This window comes from Vigna angularis, chromosome 4 (assembly GCF_016808095.1).
Source record: "Vigna angularis cultivar LongXiaoDou No.4 chromosome 4, ASM1680809v1, whole genome shotgun sequence".
Taxonomy (NCBI): Eukaryota; Viridiplantae; Streptophyta; class Magnoliopsida; order Fabales; family Fabaceae; genus Vigna; species Vigna angularis.
Window position 1 is genome coordinate 12,123,043 of NC_068973.1, and position 26,014 is coordinate 12,149,056.

A 26,014-nucleotide genomic window follows, 5' to 3' on the forward strand; every position below is an offset into this window, starting at 1 on the left:
TTTCCAAACCAAACTTTGAGTTGATGTTACCTTTTAGGATACAATTAACTTAAAGTAAACACAAACAATTTTGTGTAGTAGACCTTCAAAGTTTTCAAGTAAATTATTTTGAAATTAGCATAAGGTCTTCTATAAATCTTTCATCTAGATACATGTTGTTTGTGGCTCATAAAATTATTGGTTTTTGTGTTTGATGACACTTGCATATGGATCTTTGATCCTGGTGGAAAGATACATAAATTAACCATTAATAAGAAAAGGGTTTTTGTCATAAAAGAACATGAAGATTTGAGGACAAATCCTTTTCGAAAAAGGAGGGTATGATGACATATCCCTAAAAATTAACTCTTGTGTTGGAATGGATAGTCTTTCAAACATATACATCCAACTCAAGACAAATAAAAGCTTCAAAGATGCTCCTACTCTTCAAGACCATTCATTTGATTTAAGGTGTATCATTGTTGGGAGCTATATTCTTCATTTACTCACTATTATAACATTTGTCCTAACTTGTGTTATAAAATGGGTATTTGACCCTGGTGGAGAAGTGCACAAAACTCCAAAGAAGATAAGGAAGTTTGCTTTGTTCCGTGTTGAAGATTTGAGGGCAAATCCTTTTCAAAAGGGAGGGAATGATAGCAAATCCCCTAGCCATGGTCAAGCACTTTCAAGAGAGTAGAAGCCATCCATGAAGATAACATCAATTATACTTTGTGGGCCACATTTGGAGCCATCATGGAGCATGGATTGAAGAGTAGTGTAGGATATCTAGGCCATCATATTCGGTCATGTAGTGTACGTTTGTTTAAGGCTTGTATTAAGGCCTAAATAGCATATGATTTTCCTTAAGTTAGATATCCATACCAACTGGAAAGTGTGTGCCACGTGTCATGCTTCCATTGGAGATGATTTATTTTTTAGAAGTGGTCACATGATACCCTAGGAGTGGAGAGGATTTATTTTTGGTAGTGGCCACATATCCCTCACCATTAGAGATTATTTGCTTTTAGTAGTGGTCACATGACACTCTAGGAATGGAGAAGATTGTGTTTTGTGAGTGGACACATGTCTTCCCATCATTGGAGAGGACTTGTGGACACTTGTCCACTCCTTAAAAGGTCTTATTTTTTGCCAATGAGAGCAAAGGTAGGAGATCATGCTTTTAGGGTTAATAGGAGACACCCTTGACCTATAAATAAAGGTGTCTCCACCTTTGTATTTCATCTTTGATGTTGAGTAATGTTATGCTGCCCATTTTTGTCCATACTACTCATCTTATATCAAGACTAGAGCAACCCATGAGGCCCCTCTAGTTACTTTTCCTCCTTGAGTTGGCCTAACTTCTCTTGGAGCCACCAAACACTACACCCTCACCACTATATCTCCTAGAGGCCATGAACTTCTACATCATCCACACCTTAGCTCATCATCCTTGGACCATTTACCACCACTTTTCCACACCCTTCATCCAAGGAAACACCCCTCCATGCACATATTCTAGTTTTGGCCCAAGCTAGCTAAGGAGGTTACCATCAAATCCTAAGCAATGTGAGATTATTGGATGTATTAGAACAAATCCCCCAGTCGAGGGAAAATGAAGTTTTTGTCCCCACAAACAATGCCAATGTTTTGACTGTGAGTCTGTGAACATCATTATGATCGATCATTGCGTTCCTGAGGTATTGTCCACTTTTGAGACTAGAACTCCGTCACTTTTTTGTCCTTAAAATGCGCCTTAGAGGGTGGAAGGAGGAAATAATATTTGAACTACCTTTGGCTTCGACTCTTAAATTATGTAAGACTATAAGACATACTGAAACATAAGTCATCTAGTCGAAGTCTAAGGTAAATGAGAATTTATTCCTAATAAAGGACTTAAAGGACCAATGATTCGTCTTAGAACATTGTTATCGATCCCATAGCAGACGTCAATGTTCTGATTCTAAGTTTAACAAGTAACATCGTTATGATCAATCACCCTTCATATGACGTGTTGTCTTGGAGTTTGTACTCCATCAATATTTTATCCTTAAAAGACATCTCAAATGATGAAAGTAGATAGGAATTTAAACTATGGTTGACCTTGACTTCTAAACTATGTAAAATTATTGGATATACCGATATAATATTCATTATGAATTATATTTTTATTAATATAAATAACTTTATTTTATTAATTTACTCTTTTATTTTTTTTAACTTTACTAATTATCTACAAAAATAAACTAATGCTTATAATAAACATTATTTATTTTATATTTTTATAAATTTAACAAGTTTTACTTTTCTATTATGGTGAGATAAAATTAAACATCCATCCACTTGAGGAATTCTTTATAAAATTTCACTTGAGCCAGTTAAAGATTCCGAATAGATATTCATTGAAATTTACTTTTAAAATGCATTGAAAATTCCAAAATAAAGATAGTGCAAACATGTAAAAATATCAAATATTTAACCATCACATGAAAAATAAAATCAAAGGTTTATCCATACACAACACAACTTAAAAAAGTTATATGTATATATATTTTACAATTCACATGATTTACACACACACACACACACACACATATATATATATATATATATATATATATATATATATATATATATATTCTAAAAATCACATAATTTAAACATATACGTTTTCTTAAAATTCATACTATACTATTCCATTGTATGAAGGAGATTCTTTAGTTTACACACACACACACACACACATATATATATATATATATATATATATATATATAATCCTTTAAATAACTTTTCTTTATAAATTTAATAATTATTTTACCAAATTTATCCCTAAAATAATTATTTTTTTAAATTTACTGATTTATTTAATATTTGACCTTTTTATAATTTAATCATTTTTAAACTAAAATAATTACATAAATACAACTGTTAAAATTATTTTAATTATTTTTATAGTTTTGATAGTAATATTATTAAAAAATTGATACATGTTTGCTATTTATAAATAAAAAGAGTAATTGTACTTACACTTATATGAATTATTTTAAATAACGGCTTGATAATTATATTTATTTTACATATTTTACTACCAATTTTATTCTTGTCAATACTAATTATTTTATAAATTATATTAATTTTAAAATTTTATATTTATGTTTTATAATTAACTTTTAAGAATATATTTTTATAAATTTAATAACATTTTTATTTTAACCAGTGAAAACATGCGTGTAGATTTATATTTTTTATATAATAAAAAATAATAAAATTAAATATAAATAATTTTATAATTTTATTTTAAATAATTTTTATTTATCTTATTGCTAATTTTATAATTAAAAATAATTAAATTTAAGAAACGATCAAATTGAAAAGAAATTATATTCAAAGAAGCTGTTACTTAAAATTAAAAAACAAATATGACATTACTCTCTCTCTCTCTATCTATCTATATATATATATATATATATATATATATATATATATGAATATATAAAAAATATAAATAATAATTAGAATAATAATTTTTCTACCTTTTTTACAATCACATCTTGAGGTAGTATTTTTCTCTAGTGTAAATTAAAAATTGAACACGATCACAAACAGTTAAGTGTTTGTTAATGATGACCTATTAAAAAGACATGGAATCAGATGCAGCTGTGAACGCGGGAGAGACTTAAGAGAAAAACAAAATCACAAAAAAGGAAATCGGAATCGGAGAGAGAGAGGTTGGTTACTGAATCTCGCGGCGGCGTCGAACACCGCCACTTCTTTTTCCCTCTCTCTTCTTTTTCCCTCTCTCTTCTTCTCACACTATTCCTTTCGCATTCCACTTTTTCTATTTCTGGTAAGCATTTCTGTGCCTTCTTCCATCAAAACGAAAAACCCTAGCTCCTAACCACTATCTTCTCTTTGTCTTCTATACTTTATTCCTGCAACGAAATTGCCCTAGTTCATTTTTCCGTTTCGTTCCATTTTCCGATAATGTGTTTCAGTTTGTTACTGTTGTTGTCTACTCATTTTCCTTTTGGGAAGTAATTTTCTGTTTTCATAGTTTGATTTCTTTGACTACACTTTCTCTCCTTGAAGTTCAAGTTACAACTGAAGCTAAACCTCCAATGAAAATACGTTGTAGGTTTTATAAACATATTGTCATGCTATGCCTAGAGATATGAGATGGTCATGATTGGTATAATGAGTTTAATTCTTCACGGTTTTTTGGGGCTAAACGAATGATGTTAAATTTTGCTTCTACTAATCATGCGGGTTAATCAATATTTTAGGTCCAGTCAACTGATGTGCATTCCATTCCTGTATAAAATTTTAATGAATGCAAGTGTTGTAATTTGATTTCCATGTAAACGTTTTCCCTCATGCTTGTTTTTGAGAGATATATGCCTCCCTACCCTGCTATTTGTGGATTATGCCTTAGGTTCAAAATTTAGCTCATTGACATTATTCCTTTTCAACTTTAAGCTGTGTCTAAAGTTGTATTGAATGTAATGTAAGCATGTTAATAATTTATGTATTACATATTGAATCTGCCGGCTCATTTTAGTTACTTTACGTTACATTGTTATTTTGTCATCTTAACCTGCTTTCTTATAATTTACTGTGATTATAGGGATAAATATGGGCCCTGCAGAAATTGTGGATTTATCCAGTGATGATGAAAGTGAAACAGTTTGTTTGAAAGCTGTTAAGTTGGAGGGAGATTTTGTTACGGATAAGAGATATCAAAGTCATACTACTCGACAAGATTCTGAAGAAAATCTAAGTTCTACTGGTCCAAGTACAGGTCATAGTAACTCCAGTGTATTGGAGCAGGGACCATCGCCAGTTGATGACACAGGCATTTCTTATGTGTCACCCATTGGTGCAGCACCCTTGTGCAGGCAGTTTTGGAAAGCTGGAAACTATGATGATAGGATTGGTTCTAAAGTCACAGTCCAAAGTAATCCAATATATTTTTTTGGTCAGATTAGTATATGTTTCTAATTTGGTTCTATGGATGCAACTCCTCTACTCATTGTTCTGTGTACAAGTCCATAAAAATACATCTTTAATTGTTGATAATTTTTCTTCCTGCCTGACTTACATGGGGTTCTTATTCCTTTGTTATGCTTTTTGGGTTGCAGATGCTAAAAGTTATCTACACGTGCACCCCATGTTCCTTCACTCAAATGCAACTTCCCATAAGTGGGCATTTGGTGGTATGTTCTTACCATCTTTATAGACTCTTATTATGACCATTTTAATTGACCACCTTTGGTGATATTTTTCCAGGATCTGATCTTTTTTTTTTTTTTTTCTGTTTGCAGCCATAGCGGAGCTTCTTGATAATGCAGTTGATGAGGTTATTATTCTTGATGTTTAAACTATTGAACTGCATGATATTTTAAATGTCATTACCTGTCATTTTCTTTTGTCATCTGCAGCGTACTAAGCTATTGTCTATGCCTGGTGATATAGTACATTGTATCTACTTGTAAACATAAATGTTTGTTGCTGTTATTGTTTTATGCCTTTTCCATCTTTTAAGCCACCAATACATATTTTTATTTGATTTTTGTTGCTATTTGTTTTGCATTGTGAACATTTGTTCTTAGGATAGATCCAAAGTGGGGCTACCTTTGTCATTGTAGATAAAACTTCAAATCCAAGGGATGGGAGTCCAGCGTTGTTGATTCAAGGTATATTGCTTTTGGAATTCTTTATATAGGAACATATTTTTTTGAATCTTTATTGTGGCTTTAAACTTGTAGCCTGAATATTTCATATTTGCACTCGATACAGTGATTCTAATTGTTTTTATTTGATCCTAACACTTGGAAATTAGATGATGGTGGTGGAATGGATCCAGAGGCAATGCGTCGTTGCATGAGTTTTGGATTTTCAGATAAGAAGTCACAGTTTGCTATTGGACAGTGTATGGATTTGGACTTATTTTTCTGCTATTGTTTTCATATTCCCTTTCATATTTATTTTTCAATTGCGTCTTATAGATGGAAATGGCGTCAAGACCAGTACTATGAGGCTTGGTGCAGATGCCATAGTCTTCAGTTGCCATCTAAATAATAGGTATGCATCTACTAGTGAATGTAACATTACCCTAAAGATGGTTAAGGCAATGTGTTGCCTGCTGTATTTTCTGTCACTTTATTATGTTGAAGAAAGGACAGGTATTATTATTGATTATTTATTTTTTGAAGTCCATACCCACTCAGATGTATTTGTTCATGTATTGTTTAACTAATTCTTGTTTATAAAAAAAATGAATAAATTCGCCTTTATTTTCCATTTCTTTTTATAACCTCGGAGAAATGTGAAGATATAAGGTCTTTCAAAAATAGAAATAATCTGCTTTCTAATGTTAATTCATTCTATTTACGCTCATTATTATTGATCTTTAGCGGATTCCCCTTTTCCTTTTTGACTAATTGCTGCACTTAATTTCTTGGCTGGAAGATAGGGAGGCTTTTCAGCAGGCTAACAATGTATGAGGTTAGATGGGGAACAAATTATTATTTTTTCTTACTGTTTCTGTCCTGAACAGGATTTTGACTCAAAGCATTGGACTTCTGTCATATACGTATTTGACACAAACACAGCTTGACAGAATTGTAGTGCCCATGGTAAGTGGTATTTTTCATTTTTAACTAGTTGGAGGTTTTGGTACCTCTACATCCATCTCCTGATAAATTTTCTATGGTAAAAGCTTCTATTAGTTTCAACTTACTCCACTAACTCATTTTTTTCAATTTCAGGTGAATTATGAATTTGATACATTCACTGAATCATTGAAAGTATTAAATGGAAATGAGCATTTTATGTCTAATTTATCCTTGCTGTTGCGCTGGTCACCATATTCATCAGAGGCAGATCTGCTGAAACAAGTCAGTTTCTACATTTTCCCTTTCACCCTGATAATTGTCTAATTTCAGAGTGAGTCGTTTTGTAATTTGTGTTGTTTCTACGAGAATGATCTCTTTGAATGTGGCTCAACTTTATACACCCTTTTGGACATGCAATGTAGATAGTTACAACCATTAGGTTGATAAGAGCCCACCAAATTTAGAAGGTTATTAGGGCTCAACGTGATGATTTTCTCTTCATCCATGAAGAGTACATGTGGACAATGGGTGATGAACAGCACCACATCGACAGTGTGTGATGAATGTAACCACAAAATGAACAATCACAATATATTAAGCAATGAAAATCCAGCTCCCGAGATTGGGTGCTTTAATACTAAGTTGAAAGAAACAAAATTTGTATCTTAGTTGTATATGATGTACAATAATTAATATGGCTTTTTGAAATGTAAAATCAATGAAGAAAAAACGAAAAATAGGAAAAACAAATATCTCATAATATCCTAAAGATAAACTATATGATATCCTAAAGATAAATGACTGTCTTATGATATCCAAAATATTAGTCAAAGTGAAAGAAAATTATTTGAATGTGTTGGAGTATATTTACCACTCAACAAATGGATTTCTTTGTAAAAAGAATGATCACGAAGATGCTAAATACCAATTACTAGTTAGTTTTAACGGAACAGTTAAAACAACACAACTCCCTAAGCTACATTGAAGTATGCTATTCATTAACTGAACTACTGGAAGGATAATAAATATTAAATGTTCCTATTTCCATTTGTTTAACACATCACATGATATTTACGACAATAATGTACTAATTTGTTCCATGATATTGGTTGCTATCTTCATGTATTAGTAGCTTATTTTGACTAGAAAATTTCATCTCTCTTGTAGTTTGATGACATTGGACCTCATGGTACTAAAGTTATTATCTACAATTTGTGGTGCAATGATGATGGGAGTTTGGAGCTAGACTTTGATACAGATTCTAAGGTTGTATTTGTTATTTTATTGGTTTTATTTTTTCTTGCTTTTTTCAGTTTTTATAATCTTGCTTTGTTGCTAATGAGGGGTAATTCTTATACGCAGGATATTCGTATTGCAGGGGATATCAAGCGTATTGATACACTTAAAGCCTGGAAGAGTATAAATGAGAATCACATCGCTAATCAGTTTCGTTACTCATTACGTGTATGCTTGATTTAGCAAATTATGGTATAGTGGAAATTTAAGGTTGAATTTTCTTGAGTCTAATATTCTCATGTTGCCCAGGTATATTTGTCCATATTGTACTTGAAGATCCCAGCACGTTTTCAAATTATGTTGCGAGGGAAAGTTGTGAAGCTGCACAACATTGCTGATGATCTTAAATATCCTCAATTTGTTAAATATGCACCACTTATTGACGGATCTGCAACGGTTATTGCCTAACTTTCATAATATTTTTAATTATACGTATTTGAGTGTATACATTACTTGACTATATCTCCTTTTTTGTTTAGGATCAGTTAAAACTCTTAATTTGTTATTGTTTATTAGCTTACCTAAACTTTGTTAGTTACAATTTGTTATCCTTACTCTAGTTAGTTTCTCTGCTATAGTTAGTTTACTAGCATAGTTTGCTCATCTCTATATAATTATAAATAGTTGAAGCTTTGGTAGTAAAATCAATTTCTTTCCCTGCTATGTAAATTCTATTATGGTATGGAGAGCTTTAAATGATCCATATCTCTAAACCTTGACTAGATTTTTTCTCTTCCTCTACCTCTGCTCCTCCAACATTAATTTTGGCAACTAATTTTTCTCACTCAATCATGAAAAGCTTGATTTCAAAATCCGATAAATAAAGGCTGAATCTATTATTAAGGGATAAAATTTTCGTCATCTCCTTGTTAATCCTTAAATTCCTAAGAACTGTCAATTGAGGATTGTGATCCCAATTGCGTGACTGCTGAGCATTTTGTGTGGAAACATGATTAATTTCTCTTCTTGCTCCAATATCCATGTCACAAGAAATGCTCGCTTGTGCTATAGGAGGCAAGTCAATTTGGCAATGGGTTGCAATTCCATTCACATACTAATTTGAAAGCTTGCCAATGATATAACACGTGATAACTGCTCTGTTTCTGAACATCTTCTCCACATTCAAGTGCTGGTTGATGTGTTAACCACTAACAATGATTGTTGTTTTTGCCAAAGAGTAACTTTATATTATCATTGAAGGATTAATAAATAGCAAATTTCTTCCATTCACAATTGATGAGGGGAGGTTCTCCTTTTACATGAAGGTTGATTTAAAAAGTTTGATCCAGCGAGAGTCTAGATTCTTGGTAAAGATAAAATTCCAAGAATAAATGAAACTGTAAAATAATTCTAGAGGGTTTCATTGATCCCTCTCACAATCTTCTATTTATAAGAATAAATTGATACACAAGTACATGATAAATAAGGTAACCCTAGACACAATATAATCATGATAAATAGGGTAATCCTAGACACAATATAATCATGATAAATAGGGTAACCCTTGATACACTATAATGATGATAAAATAGGATAAATATCCTAACACTCCCCCTCAAGCTGGAGCATACAAATTGTATGTACCAAGCTTGGAACAAATAAACTCAATCCGAGGACCCCTTAATGACTTGGTCAATACATCTGCAAGTTGATCATTTGACCCAATAAACTCAGTACATATTTCTTTGGTCAACAACTTTTCACGAACAAAATGACAATCAATTTCTATAAGTTTAGTCCTCTCGTGAAACAATGGATTTGATGCAATGTGGAGAGCAGCTTGATTGTCGCAATACATCTTCATAGTATGGATGTCACAAAATTTATCCTCTTGAAGGAATTGTTTCACCCATATAAGTTCACATGTTAGTGATGCCATTGCCCTATACTCGGCTTCCGCGGTTAATCGAGCTACTATATTATGTTTCGTACTTTTCCATGAAATAATGTTTCCTCCCAGAAAAACACAATAGCCTGTAGTAGACCGTCTATCAATAGGTGAACCTGCCCAATCTGCATCACAATACCCAGAAACCTGAATGCTTCCTTTATCTTCATATAACAATCCTTGCCTGGGAGCCTTCTTTACATACCTTAGAATGCGAATGAGAGCATTCCAATGGTCAACACATGGAGCTTGCATGAACTGACTAACCACTCCAACTGCAAAGGATAGATCTGGCCTTGTAATAGTGAGATAAATCAGTTTTCCAACCAGCCTCCTATACCTCTCTGGATCGGAGAATAATTCACCTTCTTCTGTCCTTAATTTCTGATTTGGGTCCATGGGACTGTCTACCGATCTACAATCAATCATGCCTGTTTCTTGTAATATATCAAGAGCATACTTCCTTTGGGAGATTACAACTCCATCTTTTGATTGCGCTACTTCAATGCCTAAGAAGTATTTGAGACTTCCAAGATCCTTGGTTTGAAAATGTCTACACAAGTACTCTTTTAGTTGAGATATTCCAACAACATCATTTCCTGTAATGACAATATCATTAACATATACTATTAAGTAAACACATTTCTCGAGAGAAGAATGACAATAAAAAACTGAATGGTCTGCTTCACTGCGTTTTAGCCCAAATTTTTGAACAATGGAGCTAAACTTTCCAAACCAAGCACGTGGGGATTGCTTGAGGCCATTTAGAGATCAATGCAATTTGCATACTATACCAGACTCCCCGTGAGCAACAAACCCAGGAGGTTGCTCCATATAAACTTCTTCCTTAAGATCACCATGTAGGAAGGCATTCTTGATATCCAATTGATGAAGTGGCCAGTGACGAATGGCTGCCATGGCAAAGAAGAGACGAATAGTAGTCATCTTGGCTACAGGAGAGAAATTGTCACAATAATCAAGACCATAAACCTGAGTGTAACCTTTTGCAACAAGCCGAGCTTTGAGCCGATCAATTTCACCATCAGGGCCAACTTTAACTGCATACACCCATCGACAACCAACTGCCTTTTCTCCTGGGGGAAGGGGCACTAGCTCCCAAGTATTATTGTGGTCAAGAGCCTGCATTTCTTCAATCATAGCTTGTCGCCATCCAGGATGATCAAGTGCTTCTTTCACATTCTTGGATATAACAACAGAGGACACTGAGGATAAAAGGGAAAAATAGGAGGGTGACAATCGATGATAGCTTAGAAAATTATAAATGGGATGAGGCTTTTCTGAGAGCAATAGGCCATGCTGAATCATTTGCACCAGGAGGCGTGGGAGGAGGTGATGAGGGAGACGAATCTGAAGTAGGAGATTCACCATTGTCTTGGGGAGGTGGACTATCCATTGGGGCCCTGTGTGGGATGATCTCAGTATGTGGAGAAACAGGTGTAGAAGGATTGTGATCAAGAGTTGGAATGACAGAGACAGTGGAGCTATTTGACTCAGCCATTGGAATAGGAAGGACCTGCTGGAGGATAGAAACATCCTGAACAGATGGAGAGAAGGAAGGAGTCTGTTCAAAGAATGTGACATTGGCAGACATGTAATACTTATTAGTTTCAGGAGAGTAACACCGATATCCTTTTTGAAGTCGAGAATAGCCTAAGAAGACACATTTGAGAGTGCGAGCGGAGAGTTTGTCTAGACCTGGAGACATGTCATGAACAAAACATACATAGCCAAACACTCGAGGAGATGTATGAAAGAGAGGATCATTAGGAAACAAAATGGAGAAATGGACTTTATTATCAAGAGAGGAGGAGGGCATCCTATTAATAAGATAACATGCAGTTAAGATGACATCCCCCAGTGATGGACAGGAATATGGGCACCCAGCAAAAGGGTACGAGCAGTTTCAACCAAGTGTCTATTTTTTCGTTCTGCTATACTATTTTGCTGTGGTGTATGAGGACAAGTAGACGGATGTAAGATACCATGGGAACTCAAGATGGCAGAAAAGGAGGATGAGAAATACTCTTTTGCATTATCACTTCTTAATATTTTGATTACTTGACCAAATTGATTCTTGATTTCATTCAAAAAGGATGTAAAGATAGCTAACAATTCAGAACGATTTTTCATAAGATAAACCCAAGTACATCTTGAATATTCAACAATAAAGGTAACAAAATATCTAAAACCAAAGGAGGAGATACGACTAGGTCCCCATATATCAGAATGGATGATGGAAAAACTAGAATTACATATTGATTGAGACCTTTTAGGAAAGGAAGATCTAACATGTTTTCCTAATTGACATGACTCACATTCTAAGGTTTGGAGACCACTAAGTTCAGGACACATCTTTTTTAATTTGGACAAATGAGGATGGCCAAGTCGATCATGTAGCACTTTAAGATTAGGAGCAGCAACACAGGACACCCTTGGACGAGATCCAAAATGGTATAATCCGCTAGCTTCATATCCTTCTCCAATCTGTCTGCCGAACCATGCTCTTGTATAACAAAAGATTTATGATCAAAGGTTATTGAACAATTTAACATTTTAGTCAACTGGCTTAAGGAAATTAAATTAAAAGGACAATTAGGGACGAAAAGGACTGAGTTGAGATTGAGGGAGGAAGACAAAGAAACATGACCGACTCCTTTGGAAGAAGTTTTAGATCCATTTGCAAGAGTTATGAAATGAGGTTTTTCTCTAAAGGAAATAGATGAGAACAAAGAGGTATTACCAGAAATGTGATCAGAAGCACCTGAGTCAATTACCCATGAATTTTGACTTTCCATAGATTGAGAAACGCAGGCTGTTGATGTATTGGGAGATTGAGATGGTTGTGCCAAGCTGTTAGACTTTAACCTTAAATACTCTTGATATTCATCCTCAGAAAACATAGAAGTGGAAGTTTCAGTCTTCGAAGTGGAAGTTTCAGTCTTCGAAATATTGGCGGTTTTGGAAGGGAAACCATGTAAGGAGTAGCAATTCTCTTGAGTATGACCCATCCTTTTACAGTATGTGCATTGAGGACGTCCCCGACCTCCTCGTCCTCCTCCTCTAGTGCCACGTCCTCCTCTTCCTCGTGTGGCAACCATGACAGATGGTTCCACTAGTTAATGCGCTTCTTGAGTTTGAGGTACCGGGACACGCAGAAGGCGAGTGGTCAATGTTTCCATAGAGGGGACCTCATGACTAGTTAGAAGTTGATCTCTGAGATGATCAAAATCGGGATGTAGGGCACGAAGGATCAACACCATGTAAAATTTGTCTAGTTTCTTTTCGATACCCTCTAATGTATCTACTTCAAAAAACATCCTAAGTTCTTCGACAGCAGATTGGGTTTCAGCCATGAAGGACACCATATCATGGTCTGCCATTTTAAGAGATGCAAGCTTGTTCGTAGTGTCAGAGACGTTGAATATCGTTGGCATAAATGCTTTGGGCTTTCTTCCAAAAGGAGTGACAAGTTTTGAAAGCCCTCAAAGATACAAGAAGTTTGGGTTCCACTAATTGCCATAACAGGGCGCACAACTGGAAATCTGCTTGTTTCCACTGATCAACTTTTTCAGTAGGCACATGGCTTCCATCTCGCTCAAGGTGGTCATAATGCCCTTGGCCAAGGAACCACATTTCAACGGCAACAGACCATGATAGATAATTTTTTCCATTTAGCTTCTCGGAGGTAATTGATGGACTTCCGGAGAAGGAAAGAGTACTGCCAGACGCCATTTTTGAAGAAGACGAATAGTACTAGCGAGGAACAAGAAAACCCTAAAGGTTTAGACGAAGGAAACTGTGACAGTGATGGACGACGGTGGCTGGCAACGGCAGGCGGTGGCCGGCGACGGACGACGGTGGCCGGCAGCGGCGGACGGTGGCGGGCGACGAAGAACTATGGCGCCGGACAGATATATATTACAAGACAGAAACCAGAGCGGGTCCTGCTCTGATACCAACTTAAGATTGAAACTGTAAAATAATTCTAGAGGGCTTCATTGATCCCTCTCACAATCTTCTATTTATAAGAATAAATTGATACACAAGTACAAGATAAATAGGGTAACCCTAGACACAATATAATCATGATAAATAGGGTAATCCTAGACACAATATAATCAGGATAAATAGGGTAACCCTTGACACACTATAATGATGATAAAATAGGATAAATATCCTAACACAACGAGAGTCTAGATTCTTGGTAAAGATAAAATTCCAAGAATAAATGAATTAGTGGCTATGGTCAAAAGTGAAGAAAGCAGAAGGGGAATAATGTCGGAAACCCCAACCACAGAAAAAAGGAGCCACCTAGTATTTATTGGGGATCCCATAATCGTGACAAGGAGTGGGGATAAAAGGAGACAACACTAGAAAGGGAGGACAAGTACACATAGGTTCTGCAACAGATGAAGAAAACAGAAGAGGAGTTATTCAACTTAACCGTATGAAGTACAACAAATGAGGTCATTCCTCAAAAAGATGGATAAGTCACCAGGTAGTTGTTCTCTGGCACACTTAGGTATGCTTGGTGAGTTTTCTTCTTTTGGTCTTAGTGTCTCAGATAAAAACCATAACCCATATTGGATAATAGATTCTGGGGCTATCGACCACATGACACCCTTACCTAGACATTTCTCAACTTCCACCCCTTGCCCTAGCAACAAGAAAATATCCACAACTGATGGCTCTTTGGTGACTGCAATAGATAAAGGAGAAGTCCAAATAAGCCCATCCATAACCTTAAAAATGTCCATCATATTCCTAAATTGTCTGTCAATTTGATTTTCATAAAAAAACTCATACAAGATCTATCAAGTAATGCTATTTTTTGACAATGTTTGTATTCTATAGAACACAGGGAGGATGATTGGACATGTTAAAGAATGGAATAGCTTGTATTACTTGGACCATCCAAATTTGCCTCTAGAATTGGAAAACAACACCTCTTTTTTCTTTGATTCAATAAAGATCAACAAGAATAAGGGCTTTCTACATCACTGTTGCCTTGGACATCCATCCTTTAGGGTCATAAAATCATTATTCCCTTCCCTTTTTAGCAAGATGTTGCAAGTCTCAATTGTGAACGATTGGACATGTTAGAGAATGGAATAGCTTGTATTACTTGGACCATCCAAATTTGCCTCTAGAATTGGAAAACAACACCTCTTTTTTCTTTGATTCAATAAAGATCAACAAGAATAAGGTCTTTCTACATTACTGTTGCCTTGGACATCGTTCCTTTAGGGTCATAAAATCATTATTCCCTTCCCTTTTTAGCAAGTTAGATGTTGCAAGTCTCAATTGTGAAATGTGTGAGCTTTCTAAGCACAAATGTGTTCCTTTTTTAGTTAGCAATAATACAAGCACTTTTTCCTTCGATTTAATTTATACTAACGTGTTGGGTCCCTCAATGGTCCCAAATATTTCTGGTGTCGGTTGGTTTCTTACCTTATAGATAGTGTACTTGTATCCCATGGGTTTTCTTACTAAAACAAAACTCCAAAGTCAGCTATGTGGTTCAACGTTTTTTCTCCATGATAAAAAATCAGTTTGGTGTTAGCATTAAGAGGATCAGATCTGATAATCCAAAAGTTACTTTAATCATGGACTTATTTCCTTTTGTCAAAAAGAAGGTATCATTCATGAGTCCTCCTGTGTCAAAACATCTCAAGGCATTAATCCACAACTAAGGCCATCCCCATCATCTTCCAACACAAACCACTCAAACACACCAATGCAAACACACCCAATGCAAAGTCATTCCAAGTATGGCATAATACTTCTGATAATTCACCCTACTCTTTTCATTAGTATGCAGTCATAATCTATATAAACAAGAACTCTCTCATCCTACTAGGATTGAAACCTTGATGTTTAAGATTAGTGCTCCACTCTATGATACTTGGTCCTTCATTTCTCTTTGATAAGATTACAAATTCATTGGATGCAAATAGTTTTTCAAGTCAAAGAGAATCTATGGGTTTTTGTGGTTAAGGGATTTTATCAACAATTTGGTAATGGCTACAATGCAACTTTTTCTCTAGTCACCAAACATGTTTGTTTAATTTCACCCATGTTACATGTCAATGGTCTCTTAAGAAAAATGAATTATGTAATGCCTTTCTCAATCATGATTTGTTTGACAAATCCTTAGTTAAGCGTCTTCACTAGGATGTATGTGGAAAGCACACCCAACAAGCATAGTTTGACAAAATCTTGTACTAATTGTATTTCTTTATACTTTGTTTAAGTATTGTTATTTGGATTATTTTTGTAGGGAACAGCTTTGACAGTCACAACAATCGGGTTTCTTAAGGAAGCTCCTCAAGTCAATATCCACGGTTTTAATGTATATCACAAAAATCGGCTTATACTGGTAATTTTAACCTAAAATATTCTAATATATATTAAGTGTGTATGCTTATATATGTTTGTGATTGATTAATTGGTAAATTCTTTATAAACTTTAGTATTGATTGGGTAAATTTTTATGTTTCATGTTACAATAATTATTAAATCTATGTATGTTAGAGTAATTATTAACCCTAAAGTAGGGAGTAGTTTGTTGGGTACTACTTCTAACTATACCTATGAGTCTAGTGCAACCTATGAGTTGTACCTAGTTCTGACCTAGGAAGTCTGGTGTAGTCGTTTGATCTTTCATGTTCTCGTTGTATCACTTTCTCATCGTTATAAATAGAAGATCACAAGAGGAGTCTTTTAAGCTCTTCTAAACAAATTCAAGGCATTAAAATAGATCCACTTATCTGTTTTTAATATTTATACAGAGCAAGTTGATTCCACTGTTTGTCGATTAGTCATTGTTTGTTGAGTTCATGGCTAACCATTGTCACCTTATCTCTCTGACAAGCACTTGGATGTGTTTGTCTCAATGAGTGATGAAAAACCATGTATCCATTGTCACTATCAATCATCCACTACAGTTCTCATTTGAGAGCACTAAATTTGCATTGCATCTTCAAGCGTTGGAGAACCTAATCGATATCAAAGGTAGATTCATCATTAGGTGCTGCCACACACAACCCCTGCAGCTAAGCTAGGTTCGTGTAGGTCACATGCTACTGTTGTTGGCCTCTGTAGTTTCTGTTCCAACCATTTTTTTTCTTTTTAGGCTCTCTTGGAGACCTTAAGGGTTTCCCTTTTTACCCTTGCGTTCTTTGTTTCTGATCTAAAATGGCCTCTAGGCATGTCCCCTCCTTTTCTTGGTCTACATTTGTTGAGCTTTGGTTTCTTAGCGAAGGTTTTCATGATCACTTGGAAGGATATGGATTTTCAACTTTTTGGCTTGTGGTGGCAATATGTGGAACGTGGTGTATGAGAGTGTGAATTAGCCATAGTTAAGCTGGAATGAGAGAGAATCAGTGTCAAGAACACTGGCAAGGGAGCTTAAAGGGAAGAAGGGCCAGCAAGTGCTGAGCAAAGAAATCTGTATGTTGGAGGGACACAATGCCTCTGATGGAATAGACTCGTGAACACAAAAGTAAATGGAAGATTGTGCCGTGTCTGTCAAAGCTAAATTTTGCTAGTTAATGTTTGGTTTAAATTTAAAGGCACAAGAGAAAAATGTAGTATTAGCAAATGAATTTGTTAAAAGAATGTGTGGCTATACAAGAAAGGGTAAGGATACAAATACTATGATATAATAATATCTATCGAGAAAAAAGATATCAAAATCAGTTAAGTTAGTTTGGACACATGAAGAAAAGGTTACTAGAGTGTAGGCAGACACTAGTATGGAGATTCTGGAGGCAATATACTTATATAAATGGATAGAGAGCCCATGAAGGATGCCAATCTCACTTAGTGGGAGAAGGCTATTCTTGGCATCGTCATATGTTTTACTTTTCCAAAGGATTCCTGGATCAATTTTGTTAGGAACCCAGAATTGAAAAGAGAAAGAAGAGTAATATTCTTTATTGTATAGACTGAAAAGAACACAAAAATAGGAGAGCACTCTCTTCTCCAAGGGTTTCCCCTTCACAAAGAGCTAAAGCTCAATCTACAAAATTATCCCCCAAAAGTCCCCTGCATACCAGGACCCCCCAACTATATAAAGGAAACCTCACTCACCCTAACAACCTAACTCACAACTACCTCTTAATCTGTTTCCTCACATTATATCCTATCATATTCATAGTTTCCCCTTTTCTCATTTTGAATACATTCTGCTAAAAATATTGTAAAATAATAGTATTAGACATTTTAACTCATTCTGTTTATTTTGCTTTAACATGGATTTATCATTTTGTATTCTGTTTTTACTCTCTAATACTGTTGTTACCCTTTACTAGCCATTTTGGCAGGTTGTAAGCTATTTAGACAGTAGAGGTAGAGGAGTTGTTGGTGAGTAATATTTTACTACTCACTTTCAATTTTATCTAATGTTTAGAGACGTACTGCATCTGCAGTATATGGGTTCCTTACTATGTTAATTAATCTCTGGTAATTTCAGGTATCCTGCAGGCAGATTTTATTGAGCCAACACATAACAAACAAGATTTTGAGAGAACTTCCTTGTTTCAAAAGCTTGAAGTGCGATTGAAGCAGATGACATGGGAATACTGGTATAGTGTTTTGTAGTGATCTCTAGTCTTACTTGTCCTGCTCTACTTTGGAACACTCCAAGCGTTTGGTTTGTGTAATTTAAGTTGTGTGCCAACCAATACACATGCATGTTTAAATATTTTTTAAAGTATTTAAGAATTAATATCTAAGAGGGCGAGTCCTGGTGCAAAAGTAAAGTTGCACCTTGGCACTGGTTGGTTGTTTGAATTTGGAAACTACCTCTTTGCTAGGAGTGACAAAATGGGTTGAAACCATAAAATATGCCATGCAGAGTTATGTTGTTCAACCCACAACCTACCCTGCCAACCCTGGTCTCCCAGGCTTAGGATTCCTGCTTTGTATTTTTTTTTTTAATTGTTTAGTACTTTTAGGAAATCAAAAGCATGTTTGTTATTGTTACTTTGTTTTGTAGACTCAATTTCTCTGGGCTAATAACAAAATTTATATTTAAATAGGAATTAGAGACTGAACAACAAATGAAGAGCCTTCTGTTAGTGTAATTGTAGTTTAGTTTAGCATTAATATCTGACATGTCTAGTATTCTATTTAAAATTCTGCAGGGATACACATTGTACATTGTTTGGATACAAAGAAAAGAGGAAGATTAAACCTGGGATTACATCAATGCAAAAACCAGTGGTTGTAGAAAAACCAGTTGTATTGAACAAACGTTCGTCCTCTCTTTTCAATGCAGAAGCATACGGGAATTCCTTTCAGTGTTCCAAAAATCTGCAAAGATTGGACCAAGGTAACTGCTTTTCTGAGGAATAAAACCTTATAACATTAGCTTAACCAACTTTATCTAGCTAATGTTTCTTCATTCAGGTTCTCAGAATAAGAGGAAGCACACACATGAACTGGTAAACCTTCTGGATACACAAAAGCTTGCGAGGACAGATATTGTAACCAGTGTTGAGTTTAATCAGAATAAACAGGTCGGCATTTGCTTCATCATTATGTTGAAATTTGTTAGTGAATATCATTTAGTAGCATATTTTCAATGGTATCATTTCTAATTTACTAAGGGAATATGTAGGGTAACTCAACCATGGTAATTGTCAAATTTGTTTCCATTATTGATACACCTTAGCTACATTTTTTCCTGTCGTTATGTCAGTGCAACATTATGTCAGTGCAACATGATAGAACAAAACATATTGAGATTGATATACATTTTATTATAGAAAAGTTAGATAGTGGTTTGATCTGCACTCCTTATATCTTCTCACAAGACAACCTTGCATATAATCTAACGAAGGGACTGAACAACAACAATTTTGAGAGTATTGTTTCCAAGTTGGGAATGGAAAATACCTATTCACTAACCTGAGGGGAAGTGTTAGAATTTGTTTTATTCGTTGTATGTTTCTGTTAGGATTTATGTTTTATTGTTTCCTTATTTAGCAAATTATAATTACCCTATATGATGGGGATATCCCTGAATCATAGGGATTTGGTAGTCTAGGAGCTATTATTATACTTCCTTAAATAGCTTTCTAGTCTTGTATATATAGATTGTATTCTCAGCATAATAAGATGAAAATTCTACCCTGAATTATAACACTCTTAAATCCTTGGGTGCCTGTGGGATCTCTTGGGCAACTTGCATTGTTGCAAAACCACATCCCTTTTTCTGATGTAGCCACCTGCACAACATACACTGCTGCAGCAACACAACCCTCTTAGAACAGCTAGGCTCTAGAAGGGGATGGGGTTCACCTAAATTCACAGGCTATGGCCAATTCTCCCTTAAGGTTAAGAGGTTTACTAATCAAATACAATTTATTACAATGACTACATAATGTTCTCTAGGTTACAATGAATACACAACTCTCCATGTTACATGAGTATAAACCTCTCTAGGTATCAATGAGTACTCAAAACTCAATTTGACATATCAAAGCTGTTTGCTCCATAATCCTTGCTTTTTGTGTCATCCTTTCTTGAGATTCCCAATTATGACATCAACTAGATTATTCTTAATAAGAGTTGAATTTCTTCTTGTGGGTTCTTTTATCTTTTTTACTTTGTTCGATGAGTCATCTGGTGCTTGCATTGTATTGTCTAATGATTGTTCTGATGTTCTTGGTGGATGTACATGCATATCAAATCAAGGATATTTTTCTAGCTTTGATAATTTCTTATCTGGCTTGTGGTCTTTGAATCTCACATGAATTTCTTCTTCCACCACAATTGTTCTATAGTTCTATACTCTATAAGCCTTAGATGTTTTAGAATACCCTAGCAAGATTCCTTCATCTCTTCTGGAATCAAACTTCCCCAAACTGTTTTTTGTGTTCAGAATGAAACACTGAATCCCAAAATGATGGAAATAAGATATGTTGGGTTTCCTATCCTTCCACAATTCATAGGGAGTTTTCTTGATTAAAGGTCTAATTGGTTTTTCCCATAAGTGCTTAAAGGTGGAGTTAGCATTTAACATAGTTCGAGCCATCCCTTGGAAAGCACGATTCTTCCTCTCAATCACACCACAATTGTTCTGGGAGTAGAAAAGTCATGCTTAATATCAGGGTTTTCAAAAAGAGCTTGAAAATGTTCATTTTCAAATTCATCCCATTGTCACTTTGAACATAATTGATAAGCCTTTTTTTGTTTTGGACTTGTTTTATGAATTCACAAAAGATTTTAAAAGACTCATCCTTGTGACTTAGGAATTTAACTCATGCATTTAGTATAATTGTCTAGAATGACTAAGTCTTATCTCTTACCACTAATAGACTCCATTCTTGTTGGTCCAAAATGGTGGATGTGTATAGTTCAAGAGGTCTTTGGGTAAAAATATCATTTACATTTTTTAAAGAACTTTTAATATGTTTTTTTTTAATGCATCACTCAAAGAAAATTGTCTTTGAATGGCATCATTGGGAAACCCCTTATGAGGCTGTTTTTGCAATTTTGAGAGTAATCTCAAGCTTGCATGTCCACATTTTCTATGCCATAGCCAATGGTCTTCTTTGATTGTCATGAGACAAGAAATCTTTTGAGCTAATAACTCTTCCATATCAATTTTGTAAAGATTTTCTTGTCTATGGGAAGTAAATAATTTGGTTCCATCATTGTTGTTGACTATGCATTGGTCTATGTTAAACAAAACACTATACCCACTGTCACATAATTGGCTTATGCTAAGTAGGTTATGTTTCAGACCAGCAACTAAAAGAACTTTATTAATATGGAATGAAGGTCTCAGACTTACCTAACCAATATACTATTTATCCTTCCATTGTGGTCTCCTCCAAAAATTACCTTTCCTTCTCTCTTCATCTTGAGGTTTTGGAATATAGACCTTTCTCCTATCATGTGACGGGAATAGCCACTCTCTAGGTAACCAAGACACGTGTCTTCTTTGCTGGGTCGAAAATGTTTACAAGAGAAACTATTTTATATAGGTACCCATACTTTTCTTGGTCCTTTGGGAATGTCTTCCAATGTAATTTCTTTTTCAAGGAACCACTATACGATACAGCAACAGATGAACTATGCTGTAGTTGGTCTTGTTTGGGTTTGAAAACATTTTCTTTTTCATATCTCATCCTTGTTTTATCATGAGATTTTCTTGAATTTTGATTATAAGGTCCAAGATTCCCCGCTTAAATTAGATTGAAATAGAAGTTTTCTGAGAGCAGAATTTTGAGAAATAAGATCATTTTTGTATATCATTATTTTAGTCTGTATAGGTCTTTACCAAGACTTTCTTTTGTGAGGAGCAATTCTTGAGTCTCTCAATTTTCATGCTGAGTGTCAAGATTCGGTTTCAAATACTTATTTGCAGGTACTTTGTTTCATCTAACAGGGTATGTTGTATCGTCTAGTTCTAGCAAACCCTTTCTTTATTCCATTGTATTCCTTCTAAGCCTGCATTGCCATACTTCAAACCTTAAAAATATCCGATATGAGTAATGTTGAACTGTAGAATATTCATCCGAGCCTTAGGCTTAATCGGAAAATTTACCTAAAATGGTCTCACTTTGTCCAAATTTCAAAAGGGATGGGAAAATCAAGTCATCTCACTACCTAACGTCTAATCTTTCGATCCCAAATTTGCAACATGGGACAAGGCAGATGTGGTTGTACTATCATGATTGTGGAATGCCATGACACTAGAGGTGAGTGATGCTTACGTGTTTATGAAGACAACCAAAGGAGGTATGAAATAGCTGTAAAGCAAATTATTCCAAAGTTGGTGATGCTGCCCAAATCTGAGATTAAGATGAGAATCTCTAATGCAAAACGAAGGGAAATACCTAGTCATTTAGTTAGTATGCCCATACACTACAAATTTTGTGGCAGTAGTTCGACCATTGTGAGCAATTTGAAGCGAAATGTAATGAAGATATTGCACCTCCTCAAATACTACGAGGACAAGGACGGGATCTACAGTTTCTTGACATGATTAAATAATGAGTTTAATCCTGATAGAATTCAAGTGCCAGGGAAGGACCTATCCTCACTCAATGAAACGATGATTGTATTTTGGGCAGAAGAAGCCCATAGAGTAGTAATGTTAGAATCCCCGTCAATTGAAAGTTCAGCCTTTCTTTTACAAAACAAGGGGAAGAAAATTGGACAAGGGCAGATCACTTCATCCGTCTGGAAATGAAGTAGGAGGAATAGTTATTCCTAAAGGAGATAATAGATTTCTTTTGTTGTACCTATTGTAAGAAGACACTGTGCACTTAAGACAAGTGATGGAAACTTCATGGAGCCTCCAAATCCAAACTGGAAATGGACACCTAAAGGAAATCAATGTGGAGTACATAATAAAGTCCTTGTGGCCCAACTAGGCAATCCTTCATGGGCCACCAGAGTTCAACACAGGAGATTATGAAATTAATGGGGTTGTTGGACGCATTAACAAAGCCTGTAGATGCAAGTAATTGCTCCTTAGCTTTTGTAGGAAATATTTCTTACTCCTATGCACACCATGCCTTAAATTCCTCTAAAGGTGTTTGGGTAGTTGATTCTGGAGCCATATCCCACTTGACTCAATCATCTACTAGGTTTATATCTTATAGACCTTGTCCAAGCAACAAAGAAATTGCACTTGCAGATGGAACTTTCGATACAATGGTTAGAAAAGGAGATGTTATGATAAACCAAAATCTAATTTTGAAGGATGTTTTGCATGTGCCCAAATTATTTTTCAATTTGATTTCTATTCACTAGCTTACAATGGATTTACACTGTTTAGTGTTTTTTAGTCCTACAACCTGCCAATTTCTGGATTGGAGAACAAGTAAAGATGATTGGACTTGCTAAAGAAGACAATGGGCTCTACCTTCTAGAGGATGCTAACAGAATGCGTAGCACTTAAATAGTCAAAATTTCTGTTTGCTGTCAGAAATGTTTCTTAATTTATTTCAAAAAATTGACGTAAAAAATCTTTCATTGTAAACAAGCGTGTTGATTTTTTCCCTAGTAATAAAAGAATAGTTGTTCCCTTTGCATTAATACATAATGATGTGTGGAGACCCTCTAGTATTCCTAACTTACGGGGCGCTCGTTGGCTTGTCGTATATTGATGATTGAACTGGAGTCTCATGGTTACTTATTGTATCTAGTGTTTTGGAGAAACTCCTCATTTATTCATTGTAGTTATTTACTTGATTTCTTTGGACATCAGACTCTGCCACTATAAATATTTGAAAATTTTTTTTATGCCAACTTTACCCTTACATTTTGTGTAGACCACTGCAACTCCAGCCGGCCCGGTGGAAGACCAGAAGAATTTACATTTAATTCAACAAAATGAGAAACTGCGTGCGAAGTGAGTATATTTTTAATTGCAGTGACTTTGATGTGTTTTGTTTTATGAAATACTATTCAGCAAGTTGGATCGGTTTCAAATGTTGCTCACTTCGCTGGCAAACAGAAACTATGTGCAATGATATTCATTTTGATTCTACAAATATTTGCCAAACTTAGCTATGGCCTCCATCTTTTCCCTGCAGATGTCTAGAATTTGAAAAGACGGGAGAAGAACTTAATCTCAAGGTAATTTTTACAAAATAATGAAGTTTGGTGAAATTACTTTGCATATTCTTGTTGCCTAAATTCATATTGAACAACTTTATTCACAAAGAATGAAATCGTAGTGTTCTGTTAGTCATAAGTTTGGTGTAATTGCATTGGCATAATAACTAGAGAGCGCATTCTTTTTTCTTTCTGGCTTTTTCTAATCTTTAAAAGCCAGACGTACAAAAGTATTTTTCTTGGACCATCCCCATCTAAAAGTAAAACAAAAGAAAAGAAAATATAAGCATAATTCCGTATTGAAAAAGTGTGGTTAAAGATTTGTATGTTTGTTAAAATTAGATAATCTGGTGCATATTGAGAGAATGGTTATGGTTATGATTGTACAGGTGGCGAATCTTAAAAGTAAAATACAAAAAGCCCAAGATGAGTATAAACGACTTTTGGCAGAAGCAAAGGACCTGGACGTGAAAGAAGAGTAGTTGTGCAGGTGTAACTTTTTCTTTAACTCTTGGTTTGTAGAAATGTTGTATGTATAGGCTAATCCTTCTTGAAGTCTGGGGCTCACTAGGTTTTGAAGAATTGAAAAGGATGATAGGGTCTGAGTCTTTGTTTTTCAGGCTTCCTATTCCTGTATCATGTACATGCAAGTGAGCCACAGCAATCGGAACTTCACTTCCACCTCTTGTAAAGTACTTTTCAAACTTTAAATATAACCCATTCATCTTTTCTTTTCACTCATTTTTTGGATTCATTATTGGGAAATTACTTATTTTATTTGTATAATTAGAAACTAACACAAAAATAGTTAAAAAAACATCTACCCTCTTACATAATAGTTAAGATATAAATGACTCTCAGGCCTTACAATGCTAAAGATATAAACTGACTCATCATCTAAAGTAAGAAATATTAATTATGTATCAAATCAAAACTGAGTCATTAAATGACATTAATTTTTCAAAATTAATTATTTTAATAAATTTGAATCAGTGCAAGAAATTTTCTAAAATTGCAAGAGAACAAACTATTATTAAAACTATTTTGTTTGTAGTATTTGTTTTCTAATAAACACCATAATGTAACATCGCGAAATGATTTGTTTATTCAACAATAAAAAGTCAAACGACTTACCGTATATTTTCTGTTTGTTCAATTTTTAAGAATATTTTTAAAATTAAATAGGCAATTTAGTAAACTTATTCTATTTAAGCTTTTAAACATTAAATTATTAAATTGTAATAATTTTACTATTAGTTAATAAATGATGTTAATCTTCTAATTATTTAATTAATAAAAATTCACGATTAATAATTAAATTATAATTGCTAACTATTTAGTTATTGAATAATAAAATAAGTGAACTACTAAAGTTAATTAATAGTATTAATTTTACTAATTATTCAATTAGTAAGTATTTTTTCTTAATTTATTGTAGTTAAAACTGTAAGCAATAAATAAATAATATAATAAATGCTATTAAATATTTAATTAATATGAATCTAAAGAAGATTAAATAATTTTAATATAATTATTAAAATATTTATTTGATAACTAAAACTTAAATAGTTACAAGACAGTACAATTTACCTTTTTAAAAGTAAATTAAAAAAAAGTAAAAAATGTGGCG

At 34.4% G+C, this 26,014-nt stretch overlaps 1 protein-coding gene across 3 annotated transcripts; it reads left to right on the top strand.

Moving 5' to 3' along the window:
* The first annotated feature begins 3,604 nt into the window (after positions 1-3,604).
* On the top strand, positions 3,605-25,121 carry LOC108331624 (protein MICRORCHIDIA 6). 3 transcript variants are annotated; one of them, XM_017566434.1, is made up of 20 exons: positions 3,605-3,710; positions 4,607-4,936; positions 5,121-5,195; positions 5,304-5,338; positions 5,597-5,675; positions 5,822-5,911; positions 5,988-6,063; positions 6,539-6,617; positions 6,750-6,878; positions 7,764-7,862; positions 7,959-8,060; positions 8,142-8,288; positions 16,082-16,180; positions 18,117-18,168; positions 18,278-18,389; positions 18,951-19,138; positions 19,216-19,325; positions 24,099-24,178; positions 24,363-24,405; positions 24,774-25,121. In XM_017566434.1, the coding sequence occupies exons 2-20, from the start codon at positions 4,615-4,617 to the stop codon at positions 24,864-24,866; spliced, it is 2,010 nt and encodes a 669-aa protein (XP_017421923.1). In that variant the 5' UTR covers positions 3,605-3,710; positions 4,607-4,614; the 3' UTR covers positions 24,867-25,121. The 3 variants fall into 3 exon arrangements, with proteins under 3 accessions (XP_017421923.1, XP_017421924.1, XP_017421922.1); XM_017566435.2 differs by having other exon boundaries at positions 3,624-3,829; positions 18,129-18,168; XM_017566433.2 differs by having other exon boundaries at positions 3,625-3,829.
* The last annotated feature ends 893 nt before the right edge of the window (positions 25,122-26,014 follow it).

What these genes read in the sequence shown, in the direction of transcription:
- LOC108331624 (XM_017566434.1), top strand. Translation starts at nt 4,615, where the DNA reads ATGGGCCCTGCAGAAATTGTGGATTTATCCAGTGATGATGAAAGTGAA. An exon ending in AGTTTCGTTACTCATTACGT is followed by an intron (nt 8,061 to 8,141) that starts GTATGCTTGATT and finishes CATGTTGCCCAG; the next exon opens with GTATATTTGTCCATATTGTA. An exon ending in AGTTTAATCAGAATAAACAG is followed by an intron (nt 19,326 to 24,098) that starts GTCGGCATTTGC and finishes CATTTTGTGTAG; the next exon opens with ACCACTGCAACTCCAGCCGG.